At 42.5% G+C, this 13,246-nt stretch overlaps 2 protein-coding genes across 3 annotated transcripts in view; both read right to left on the reverse strand.

The window, feature by feature from the left end:
* Window positions 1–4,050: 4,050 nt before the first annotated feature.
* On the reverse strand, window positions 4,051–9,659 carry srsf5b (serine and arginine rich splicing factor 5b). Its single transcript, XM_083898973.1, has 8 exons — window positions 9,547–9,659; window positions 9,153–9,301; window positions 8,131–8,201; window positions 7,908–8,030; window positions 7,632–7,704; window positions 6,255–6,328; window positions 5,505–5,612; window positions 4,051–5,139 (listed from the first exon to the last, which is right to left on the reverse strand). The coding sequence occupies exons 2-8, from the start codon at window positions 9,276–9,278 to the stop codon at window positions 4,812–4,814; spliced, it is 903 nt and encodes a 300-aa protein (XP_083755099.1). The 5' UTR covers window positions 9,279–9,301; window positions 9,547–9,659; the 3' UTR covers window positions 4,051–4,811.
* A 2,095-nt stretch (window positions 9,660–11,754) lies between these two features.
* Window positions 11,755–13,246, reverse strand: part of susd6 (sushi domain containing 6) — a 35,848-nt gene continuing 34,356 nt past the window's right edge. For both annotated transcript variants that reach the window (XM_083898289.1, XM_083898290.1), the window contains one exon: window positions 11,755–12,513. In XM_083898289.1, the coding sequence (XP_083754415.1) occupies window positions 12,488–12,513 (26 nt within the window). In that variant the 3' untranslated portion in view covers window positions 11,755–12,487. The remainder of the gene's footprint in view (window positions 12,514–13,246) is intronic.

Consider the following 13,246-nt stretch of genomic DNA (forward strand, 5'->3'; position numbering starts at 1 on the left):
CGCACGAGCCTTCCGCTGCACGGTGCGCACGCGCCACACTTCCGGGGCTTCTGGGAAATGGGGAAGTGGAGCTCGTTTTTCCTACCGTTCCGCCAAGAAAAAACAACAATCCTCTACAGTTTTCCGATTCATACGAAAGCAAAAACACACGTTTGTGATTGTACGAGATTACATAACTATATTAAACGGCTTTGACGCCATTTAACCAGATAATATTGTTCATTTACAAACTACAAAACCCAGGGAGTGCCAGCTAGGTCTTAGCGTCTTTTCCCCCGAGGAGCATCATGGGAAACGTAGTTTGGGTCGCATTTGTGTGTCAGAGGAAATAAATAGGGCCATGGCTGAGACACGTGGATTTGAGGAAAACACTGAGGACACTCACAAGCCCCGTGTCCAGTTACAGCAGCGATACATGTGCACCAATCAGGCGATTCCTCTGTAAAAACATACCCAATATCACCTTATTTATCCCTTTTTACTTTATTTTTGCTGTCATAAAAACGGTAGTGGCAATAAAAACAAAACATTACTATTATTTGTGGTTTTCTGCAGGTTCTCCCGTTGGTTCCCAGTCCAAAAACATGCAGATTTTTGGGATTAGGCAAAGAATCTGAATGGTTCATAATTCAAAAGTCAATAACTAGACCAGTATCTTTTATATTGTACTGATGGAAGAATATAAAATGTTATGTAGTGTTGGGGGCGGGCGACGAGACACATAATCTGCTCTGGTGCTTCCTTTTTTTTTTTTTGCATGAAATTGTGCTGTAGATAAGGAGCTTACACTGTGGATTATTCTGCTCCGCAACAGTGAAATAAAAAGCAGCTTCATCCCGTTTCCCCCCCCAGCAGGGTCAAGAGGCCACGGCAGCTGCAGGCGACACCCCTACAGTCCTGCATGGTGTTAGACCTGCACTGACCTCCATCCTACGCTTTCTGTGCCGCAGACCTTCTGGATCTGCTTCACCTCCTCCTCTGTTTCCTCCTCTGTCTGCCTAATTAACCTCACATCTACTGTTTCATGCATGTCCTGCAGCAGCAGATGCAAACAGGGTCACGCAGAAATATGCTCGGTAACCGTATATAGCCCCCGTTTAAAAAGGATGACAACACAATAAGGCCAGGCTTAAATAATGCATCTGCTGCAGCGAAGCCTCCTCAGTGCTCGTGGTTGATGATGACGGCGAGAGAGAGAGAGAGGTTTGTGCACATTTAAAATTAACCCAGGGGATGGGAAGCTGTTACAGGAAACGTATGGTAATGAGACAGCGCTCGCAGAAGCTGATATTTTTTTCCTTTACCACAGACTTATTAACTGCTGCTGCTTCCTGGTGCCCTGAGTTATGACGGAGTGTTTTAGTGCCACGATTGCATCAAACCTCAAACACTGATCGCTCTGGCTGAGTGCAAAAAAAAAGTGGTTTAAAAAAAAAAATGGAAGGCTGTAATTATACTTTAGGCTGATCAGTCCCAGCAGACACTCCCCCTCCCTCCCTCCCCCAGTCGTCTTTACAGGACCATTAAAATGCCCTCCTTTTGTCCCTTTTTAGCGTTATTGTAGACTACACTGAGGGCCCCAGTGTGCTGTGTGTGTGTGTGCAGTCACTATGAGAGATTTTGTTTTGTTCTTTTTGCCATTGTTGTTTCTGCATGACTTATGAAAGGGCACGGAGAGGGAGGGGGTGCAGATACACTATTACATGAAGGGTAAAGTCGTCTGGGAGAAAGAGAAATGGAGAATCTTGAACAACAGACTTGAGGACGCCATTTTGTGCCACCGTGATTTTTTTAAAAAGATGCTAAAAGCTGTGTTTTTGGGAACTCTGTCCTGATGTTGGCTGCAGGCGGCTGCAACATCGACTTCAGGTACGCCTGTGGGTCACCCCCACAGGGAATATGAGCCACCTTGCAAGATTTAAAATGACAAAAAAGAATTTAAGAGTTAGAAATTAAGTTTTATATCATGTAAAATGAAATATCCCCACTATATCTGTGACTGCAACTCAAGGTCAGGGGTCATTATGGCATGAAAACAGTCAAAACAGGTAAAAAAAAAAAAAAATAACTCAAATCCCCATTCAGAACAGTGTTGATGGTTAAAGCTGCTTTTATAACCTCTCACACAGGCTGATTGCACTCACCTGTGCATGAGCAACACAGGTGTGAGCGATGCTAACTGATTAGCAGCAGAGAATAACATGTGATTCACATCATGATTCAGCTCTGAACTAAAAAACAATGGCTTTTTAAATGCAAATGTGGGATGCGTCGATTCCTGTTTGGATAATTAATGTTGGTTATGACATGTGTTTAGTTTATAGTGTTATGCACTTTTGTTTAGAAGCGAAACTTGTACAAGACAAGTTGATTCCGTCTTCTCGGTCTCAAAACATCGCACACACAACCGCTATTAACCCTGAGAACACAGCATTTTGATTGCTTTTTACCACTATTATGTTAAAACATGCAGTATACAGGCTATATGACTCTATAGGCAATCTGATAAAAAAAAAAGTGTGATTTTCACCAGCTATAATTAAACTCAACTGAGCTAAAAGTACTCAGAATGTTTGAAATCGGATTCAATTTGTGAAATGTGTAAATATGTCACACTTTGCGCATTTTTATGAACAAAAAGAAAATAAAAACGCTCTATTTTGTGACTTCTGCACACATTATTGCACATTATTACTTTATATCACGATTAAAAATGCCAAAAAATTACAAAAAATGGACTCAACAACACATAAGAAGATGAAAAAAAAACTATTTTTTAAAAAGTCTGAATATGTGACCTATAAACACCAAACAGTTGTGTATTATTGTGAGTGTGATATGAGCTGCAGGTGTGATCCTTGCAGCTGATTGGTCCTGCACAGGAGCTTCTGGTATAAGAGGTTCGATCGTCACAGCTGCAGGCGTAGACTTCTTTAAACCGCTCACAGCAGACATGGTTGTTGTTGTGTTAGTTTCACTTTCATGGTGACTTGCAGTTTTTCCTTAAAGTGCAGCAAGTTCAGGTCAATCCTTCAATTGACGCCTATGTTAAAACTCAGCTCTGGAGTTCGTAAAAAACCTGTAATTTCTCTGTCAATCTGCACCTGTTTTTCACAAATTTAAACGTGGGAGCTCCTGAAAACCTCCTGATGCTCAAAATCCAAACATTTTATCCATATCATCAACTGTTCTTGAAATACTTGCATTTTAAAGTTTTATTTAAAACGCATCACTTTCCCTGTTTATCACCGGTTTTGGGCTACAAGAATCAGGCTCTGAGTCTTTGTTTTGGACAAAGTTTAAAGGTGCAATCCACCCAAGTGGAACACATCAGAAGTTTCTAGTTTCACGTTGCTGGTTTCTTGGGAGAACAGAGTGTCTCCTTATTCAGGGTCGAAAACCATCAAAGATCTTTCAATATGGACCAAAAATCCCTCTCAGGTGTTTCTGACACCTTGTTGAATCTATGCCAAAGAGAATTAAAGCAGTTCTAAACCAGGTCACTGTTATAGTGTGTGTCATTGCTCTCTTCCCCCCCTTCTTCTAGTACCTTAAACATGGCAGCCATTTTGTGTCATGTGGGTTATAATAGCTTTTGATTTAGTTTCAATTTATAGTGAGGCTTTGATTGTTTTTAATCAATTTTGTATTATGTAAAGGCTCAGTTTTATTTGAGTTTTTTGTAATATGAAGTCATTTGTCAGGTACAAGATTCAAAAAGGTCAAAATTAAGTGTTGTCATTTAAAAATCCCAGCAAAAGATGACACGTTAACCCTTGGTAAATTGCCACGGTAATAATACACTACAACTACACATATTATAAAAAACAATTTTAGTTACTTCTGTGAACACAACTCAGTTTCAGTTATAGCTGTTGTTTACTACATTATTTCCTATGATAACCTTATTTACTTTAAACACACCCTGAATTATCTGTTATCTGACATACTGACAACACAAATAAATGGCAAAACTGAATTTAATTTAAAATGTTTTTATTGAGTCCACTGCCTACCTACGGCATACAAATGTCCTCCATCTTTTCTCACTGAAAAAACAAACAAATTTAGGTAAAAAAAAAGAAAAGAATTGTCATAGTGTGCATGTGTCACAGTACCAATATGTTTCCTTGGAATTACATTTATACAGTCATGTAAAAACAAAGCTGTACACAAAAACCAAAATAAAAACAAACAAAATCACTACAAAGCAAGAATTTTAGTTCTGTACAGAAGCTCGGTCATCTGGAGAGGGAGGGGGAGGGAGAATGTGTTCAATTTTAAGTCAATGTTCCTGAATGTTACATAATAATAATGTTTAAGCACAAAAAAATATGAACCATGATTTCCTCACTTGTGTTCAAACAAAAACAGCATGCAAAGCGTCTTTACGTTCCATACAGATCGCAAATAAAATAAAACGGTACATCGGAGATTTAAAAAGAAGTCACGAGAGTTTGAAAAAACAAAAAAAGAGAAGTGGTCATACAACTTTTTATACGCATCCCGTGTCCTGCTGCTTCAACAGATTCCCTCTGAAAAAGTTCCTAAAAAAAGAGTTTAATGAAGCTTAAATCCGTTAAGAGCGGTTCAACGCGCCCGACCTGAACCGTAACACTGAATATGTAATTTATTAACGCAAACGTCCGATAATGTCGATGAAATATCGCCGCGTCCAATGTGTTTACCGTGAAAAACAAAAATCCAAACTTTACTCGAGGAAAAAAACTGCCGTCTCGGTTTTGTCAGAAAGGTTCATGGGAGCGTCAGAGTTGTTCCTACTGTTGATTCCCGTCAAACGCTAGCACGCGCTAACGCTGGCTGTCTGTGGACGGCGAGCGAGAGCGGGGGGAACGGGAACGCGAGCGAGATCGCGAACGGGAACGGGACATGGAGACTCTCTGGGCGGGCGGAGGGGACGGCGGCGTGGCCGACTTGCTCCTCATGTTGGCGGGACGCTTGGCGGGCTCCTTGGACTTGGAAGGCGACAAGCTGCCGGCGCGGGAGCCGCTGCGCGAGCGGGAGCGGTCGTGGGCCTTGGTGGGGGTGCGGGAGCGTCTGGGGGAGCGGGACGGGGAGCGACCGCGAGAGCGGGACCGCGATCGGGAGGAGCTCTCTGACCGGGAACGACTCCTGGACCTGAAAAACAGAGCAGGAGCAGAGTATAAAATCAGTAAAACCTACAACTGAGGGTGTTCTGTGGTTGTTAACAGAGTTTAAAAACTATCAAGTGCTTTTCTCTTAAGTGCTAAAGTGGCACAGAAAAAAAACAAAACATCTATGCAATCTTGTCGGCTAATTCGAAAAGCAAGTACTGTTCCTGTTGATACTGGATGGTGTAATCTGGAAACCACTGAGCTCAAATTGTGAATGAATAGGCAGCACGAGCATCAGCTCATTACTCATTATGGCTGAAAGAGGAGAGAGATAATCGACTGCAATCATCCCACTTCTCTAACGAGTATGGATTATGCAGCGAACGGAGGCTCCAGCAGACGACTCACCTCTTCTTGGCTGCTTCAATGAGCTTGATTTTCCTGCCATTGATTTCCTTTCCAGACAGTTTCTCAAGGGCATTTTTCAGGTCGCTGTAAGAGGCAAACTCAACCACCCTGTGGGACAGTAAAGACACACTGGTGTTTTAGCGCTTATACACACATTTTTACACAGATGTATGCGAGTATACAGGCTTGTCAGGCCACATCCACACTAATAAACACATACAGATACATCTGTTGTCCACACGTCTGCAGTTATGGAGAGGTTTTAAAATGTTACTAGCTCCGTTTTTAAATCAGAAAACTCCAGCTAAGTGTCTGGAAAGTCAGAAACTGAGACAATAGAAAACAATGACGCAGTGGTTTTATGATTGCTGCTCACATCTTATCAGTCATGACTTGACTCTCACTTTGTCATTGTTCTACATTCATTATATTTTTGATTCTTTGTATAGAATAGAATATAAATACTTTATTCATCCCCTCACAGCAGCAAAATACAACATTAAATAAGTGTACGAATATATGTAAAGAAAATAGTGCAATAAATGAAAGAATGAATGACCCATAGGATCAGGGCCATTTATTATTATAATTGATCAACATGAACCAAATGATTACTCAATTATGAACACAATCATTAGCTTCAGCCCTATCATGGATGCTAATTCCTCCTGCTGAAACATGTACCTGGAGGCTAAAATATATTTTGTGAACATGAGTGTGGCTGCTGCCCGACAGATGCGAGGATCTTACCCTTCGTTGAGCTTGGGCCGGTGTGCGTCTGCGAATGTCACCTCTCCAGCTTGTCTCATGAAATCTTTCAGGTCCTACACATATAAACATCAGTGAGCGTACGCAGAGGCTCGGGACACCAGCACAGGCTGAGACAGTTAACAGCACTGATTTACCCAAAAAGAGAGAGATGGTTAGAGATTCTGTTGAGGACTACACAGGCTACTGCAGATAAAAGGAGAATGAGTCCAGGAACCTCAAAGACTATCAGCTCATCATAGACAAAAAGACAATTTTTAAGTAAACAATGTTTGAAACAGTATAAGAATGATTTTAAAGTGTGATCACATTGGTTGAGCTGAGTAAATGAGACAGCTATGAGATTACTGGACCCACTGCTCATCACAACTACAGAGAGATGAACACATCTGCATGAACTGAACTGCAGTGGCGCCGCCTGGGCAGCGCTTGGCACAAAGAGCCCCACATTCCCAGGGCTCCGCGCCGGGACCGCCCCTGTCTCGGCACCCCGCCTCAGTAAAGAGAGTGAACAGGGTGGAAGAGAGGAAACTACTACCTGAGAGCGAAACCCTTTGGGGGTGGGCCGCAGGCTCTCCGAGCCCACCATAACCTCGGGATAACAGCAGATTCTATCCACGGGCACCTGGGAGGAATTCACACTCTCTCTCTCTCGCTCGCGATGTGCGGGAACACCACAGGGGGAGGGGAGTGGGGATATCGATCGATCGAAGCCCCTCAAATTAACGAACCATCGATCAATACGCCACCACCATCGACTCTCGCTCTTTCCTCTCCTTTCTCTCTGCCAACTCTCTGTTTCCTCTCTCTCGCTCTCAAGCACACAGCAGGCGTTGCGAGTGTGTGAAGGGGCCGCCAGCGCCTCTAGTGTGGAGCGAGCGCTCACATGACCATCAGGCACCAACTAGGAGTAGGACAGACTGGCTGACACCACAGGCTCAACCCAGACAGAAGGACCCAGAAGGGGTTTACTCCACCATAAGCGAGCTCTTCCACATGACACAACAGTCAGGCTGGCAAATAAAGGGGTGAAGAATTGGTTAAAATTTGAAGACAGGAACAGATTTAATTTTGTATTTATTGTGACTGATCTGTGAGTTATCACTAAACTGCATAAAATGCAGGGCTGGCAAAATTTGGACTAATCTACATACAAAAATTTATTGATTACTGTCACATATTTGTGCATCTGACTTAGCAAATATGTTGTCTTTATTTTGTTTAGCTTCACTTGTATCATATATGTATATTTTTGGAAGCAGACTGTTAAGAGGTGACAACATTAATAAATAGTGTTGCAGCTATTTAAGGCGGTCTGAGCTTAAAACAAAACAAAGAAGAACATGTGGTGACACTAACCTGCCAGCTGACACGAGAGGACAAATTCTCAACGATCAGGCGGTTCTCAGTCCGCATCGGAGGAGGGTTCCGACTGAATGGGAAGTAAAAAAAAAACAATCCAATTTATTAATTGCTCAAAAAGGCCGTTAACAAAACGGAGCAGAACAATGTGACAACTGACCTTTTGGCAGTCTGTACACAGAGCACAGCTTCTCATTTACACCTATTCCTTCCGTGCTGCCATTAATATGCAACTACACTGGTGTGTGTGTGTGTGTGGTGTGAAAGCCTCACCTCCGACTGTTCTGTGAGCCTCGTCCATAGCGATCAGGGAAACGTCCACCTCCCCCTCCTGCACTGCTGCCGCCTCTGCCACGGCCGCCACGCAGACGGACGCGGGCGTGCTCGATGGTCACCCTAAAAATACACAGTACAACATTGTTTATAAATGCCAAATATAAGGCAAGTGAGAAAGGTAGACTTTAAGAAAAGTAAAATTTTTAGTATAAAGCCAAACCTTTCATTGCACAGCTCTTTGCCATCAAGTTCATACACTGCGTCTTCAGCGTCCCTGGGGTCGTCAAACTCCTACAGCAAACACAACAGACAACATTAGTGCTGCAAAACAAATCACCCTTGATCGACCACTAAATTAATCACCAACTTTTCTGATAGGAAAACACATTTCCTGCATTCAGCTTTTAAAAAAATGATTCAGTTTACCATCACATAAGATGGAGAATATCGTCTTCGTTCTCACGTATGACGACTATACCTTAAATTCTTGATCGTTTTAGCTTTACATATGTGATATGTTAGTAGATTAGAGTAGTACTTATACCTTTGAGTCTAGTTCTTGTTGAGGAGATTTCTACTTGTTATAGGGGAGTATTTTTCTCTCCACTGATGCCTAGCACTAGCTCATTGTTTGGGTCTCAATACTCTCTGTAATGTAAATGTTCCTGCCTTACGAGGTACAGTGCCTTGACTTGTGATTTGCTCTAGGATTGTAAATCAACAAACTGAAAAACCTCACGAATCATCCTACCACAATAACATGTTCAGACATGGCCTCAGAGTTCCTCCACATTTCAACAATAAGTTTAGACTGAAAAATGCCTTTGTACACTGGTCAACGTTGAAAATAAATATGGATACGGTAAGGCCTTTCAAGACTCCTCAGTTGCCATCTTGTAATGTCTGTAGTTTGTTTTTGCTAACAATGCTGCTGGGATGCAAGACACATTTCAGGCATGTTCGGACAAAAAAAGTATTATACTATCACTTTGTATTTGGCACTATACAAATAGAACGTAATTGACTATTGAGTTACTGTAAAACAGCGTCTTTTAACGAACGTATGAATAAAAACATTGGATGTCAATATCACGTATACGTGCAGCTTCTTCCCTTTCTTTTTTTCTTTGAATGGCGGTTGGAAGAAGAAGTTATAATGCACACAGTTGGGTGATTTTTTCCCCCGGGTATGAATGAATGGATGGAGAATAGTTGTGACCTTATAACGGCACAAGGACTCACCACAAACCCGAAGCCTCTCTTCAGGTCGATGTCTCGGATTCGGCCGTATCCTTTGAAGAACCTCTCCACGTCCTTCTCCCGGGCAGAGGGGCTCAGCCGGCCGATGAAAATACGACATCCACTCATGTTGACGATGGAGATAAATGTGCCTATAAAACACGCAGCGGACACATAAAATGGCGTGTGTGTGAAAATGCACTGCTCAGGTTACGAGGCCGGTCTTTTATCTTAGTAGCTAGCTAGGTAGGCTAGCTAGCGTGTGCAGCTTCAGGGCCTAGCAACCAACCGAGCCTCTTTGCTAATTTAACGGCAGACGACAAATACGTTTAGTTAACCTGAACAATATTTGCACGTTAATATTACGATGTGGCAACAAATAATGATGCAAACATACCTTTACGTTGTTGCGGTGCTGAGTTTGTTGTGTTTAGATTCAAGTTAGCTGTCGACGGTGACGGCAAAAAACCCTGAATGAAACAAAATGGAGCCGTCGGTTTTTTTTCCCTCTCCCAGAGATGATAGAGGGCGGGGCGGGGCGACGGAGGCCGACGCTGCAGAATACGGAAACACCCGAACGACTTTTTCCACTGGCCGGATACGAGTGCAGTTCCTCACTCTGACCACGAGGTGTCACCCAGACACAATAATATGGACAGAAAGGAGCTGCGTTGACCACATTTTCACCCAGAAATAATAATTTTCACACAATCATATCATAACTAAGTGGTATATTATAGAACATGCAATATAACTAACCTGTAGAATATTTTAAGAAGCAGTTACAAACCACATATCGACAATAAATGTGGGGTTTTATGGTAACCCAATACAGATAAAAGGTATAAATGTGACTAATCCACTACCATATAACTTTATATACCTAATATTGTGTTGATGAGTTGTTCCACAGTTGTCTGGGACAAGTGCTAGTGCTGTGTTTCCATTCAGGATGAATAGGATTTCCATGGCTCAGATCTTCCAGGAACCAATCCAAAAGGAACATGGATCCCATTATTTTGACAGCGGATACACTTTGTCATCGTTGGTACTGGAAATGCGTACTTCCTGAATAACAGAGCAACACGTGGGCTTAAATAAACGAAACATTGTCTTCCACATTCAAAAGAAAGCTTTAATTAGAAAGTTATATACACACTGTAATATTAAATTAAACTTTATACAAATATTAAATTACTATCTTCACACCCACTGCCATGTACAGAGGAAAACAAAACAAAACAAACAAAGCTGTTGAAATCATGTGGGGTTTTTTTTTCTGATATTTTCTGGGAAGCGACACCGTACAACAGTGCTTCTGAACGTTAATTTGTTTTGCCTTATTTTTCTTTTCAATCCCATCGTATTTTTAATGCCTGATCGCAAAAAAAGAGAAGCAAGTGAATAGCGAAAAATAGATTGCTTACAGGATCATCATCACAGTTGTTGGAAATGATCGGAAAGGACAGAGAACCATGGACATTCGTTCAGTCGTGTCCACAAAGATCCGTGAAGTAAACTCGGCGATGAATACACACACAGAGACAGTTTTTATGCATAGAATAGAAAAGAATAGAGTAAGGCCATCGAGAGAACAGAACTGTAAAAGCAACCAATGTGGAGGCTTGAGATTATACATTAAAAAAGAATAGGGGGGGGAAATGTACAAGTCTAAGGCAACATTCTGTTTGCATTAATAACGCAGCCACTGACGATGACATGCGGCCACAGATGCAGAATGAAAAACAACCAAAAAACAAATTCAGACAGGTTGTTGTTGTTTGTGTGTTTAAAAAGCAGTTAAGCTCGTAAAGTGATTCTCAGGATCCGTCTGAGTCATGCCGTTTCCACGGCGACCAGCTTAACCACCAAACGCTATGAAAAAAAAAAACTCGGAGGGGGCTGATTTTCTTATAAAATAACACATTTCTCTTAAAATATGCACTTGGCGTTAAAGGGGATGGGAGAGTGAGTGTGTGTGTGTGTGTGGGGTGATGTAGAACAAAAACCTCATTATATTCCACTGCAACCAGTTGCAGTTGAGTCGATAATGCACAGAATTGGGGAGAGAGTGTTCAGTTCGGTGTGTGTGTGGAGGTGGATGAGAGCCAGCGTCTCCTCTGAGGAGACTCCCAGCCATTCAGCAGAAAAATGCTAAATATTGCAGCTCGCGAGTACATGAATAATACACGCATTGTGTACTTGACAAGTTGCCCCGAAGTGACGCCGGTTTTGTTCATGTGACTAATTCAACACTGGGAGCGGAGGTGGGGAGGTGGGTAGGAGTGGGGCGTCTTCCTATGGTGAAAGACCTGGTGTCAACCTCGGATCTGCAGAGAGAGAGCGAGCGAGAGACAGGCAACCCAGGAAATGGGAGGACACACATGTGGACATGTCCTCTCCTGTCTAACTGACACACGCACAGAAACTCGGAGAAACAATAAATACAGAAACGAAGTTGAAGTTTCATCATGTGCCAGTCCCCGGCTTTCAGACCTAGCATGACACGCGCCTCAGTGTAAGCACAGTCCCCCCACCCTGGAAAAATCACACAACACCAATCGATTCCACTCATGCGACAGAAGCAGCGCCTCCTCCTCCTCCTCCTCCTCCTCCAGATACCCGAGCGCGTCTGGCGATGGGAAAAAGACAGAAGAATCCCTCACTGATCCATACGCTAGAAGCCGACCAGATACACAGATAGCTACAGAGAGACAGGAGGGCTTCATGCTTCGCTCTGACTGCGCCGTGACAGCGAGAACTAGAAAACAAAAACAACATGCAGCATTCGCAAAGATGTCACTCACAACTTCTTCAAGTACAGCGGGAAGACCGTTCGGATTCTGAGTGCCAGGAGCACCAGGAGCAAACCTCAAATTATTTAATGCTTTTTTAAAAAATATCTGCAGTAATCCCACACAGAGCCGACGTGTCTCAATGTTGATACAGAGAACTACCCTTGAAGGAGGGGGCAGGTGTAACTCATAGCCTATAGTACACAACCTTGACTCGGTATGCATGATTTACTCATATACATAGGATCTACAGGGTTAATGCTGAGCGCTTGTCTTTGAGTTTTATCCAGGAAGGAGCTGCATCCAGTGGTGCTCCCAACACTGCTCGTGGTACCAGTGATGATTGGTTGTTGGGGAATGGACATAGTTCTAAGTCTTTTTTTTGTTTGTTTTTGTCTGTGTGCAGCTGAGGGAAGTCAGAGAAGGAGGAGGAGGAGGAAGAGGGTAAAAGGTAGGTTTGTCAGCCACAGTCAGTCCTGGTCAGCAGTGAGAGATAGAGAAAGAGGGGCTCTGCAGCTGATGCTGATAGCAGCTTGGCAGGCTTCATGCTTCCTTCAGCAGGGGAATATCTGCAGGGAAAGAGAGAGAATACATTAGAACAGAGCACACACACTGCATTTGTACCTCAATTTGTAAAGTTAAAATCTATCTGAAATAGTTCTACATAATGCTGCTATCACTGATCTACAGTGACACGGGTATTTCAAAATAAAAGGCTCTGACAGTAAATCTAGGAGAAACTTTTTTTTTTCTCCTCTCTGCCTGTGATGTTGGCGAATCAATACACCGCCTCAGTAAGAGTTCACGAGGTGACAGGAAGTCAAATGTTAGCCAAAAAAGGACATTGCTGAGAGCAGCTTTAAAAGTGTAACAATACAGGATGAGCCTGAATAAACTCAGTTGTACACACGTGTGTTTGTATGGGAGTACGCTTGCTTTAAAATAATACGAAAAAAAAATTTGGTTTTCATTGCTCAGAATGAGACTTTTATGTGAGGTCCTTCCGCTATTTTGCAACATCAAGATTTTTTTTTTTTTTTACAGTCGTTGGCAACTTTTTCTGAGCTCCCTGTCATACCAAGGAAAAGGAAGGATGAGTTTGTCTCACCACGTATGTAACAAATTCCTATTTCTTTTAAAGTAGCCCTGTTCTGAGTGCCTGTCTCTTTAAATGCAAATGAGACACAGGAAACTACGTCAGCGGCAGTTAGCTTTTGGAAAAGCCATCATTTGCCGTGGCTAGCCAGCACATTCCCGTCATATATAAAATGTAAATCCTCTGATGCTGGAAGTTTGTGTAGA

Source organism: Microchirus variegatus (genome assembly GCF_963457635.1).
Source record: "Microchirus variegatus genome assembly, chromosome: 12".
Classification (NCBI taxonomy): Eukaryota; Metazoa; Chordata; class Actinopteri; order Pleuronectiformes; family Soleidae; genus Microchirus; species Microchirus variegatus.

Bases quoted from the DNA above. Each gene is read 5' to 3' on its own strand.
- srsf5b (XM_083898973.1), bottom strand. From the start codon at position 9,278: ATGAGTGGATGTCGTATTTTCATCGGCCGGCTGAGCCCCTCTGCCCGG. The intron at 7,705-7,907 runs GTGAGGCTTTCA...CTTCCCATTCAG, and splicing joins GGCTCACAGAACAGTCGGAG to TCGGAACCCTCCTCCGATGC. The intron at 5,613-6,254 runs GTAAGATCCTCG...ACTGTCCCACAG, and splicing joins CGGCCCAAGCTCAACGAAGG to GGTGGTTGAGTTTGCCTCTT.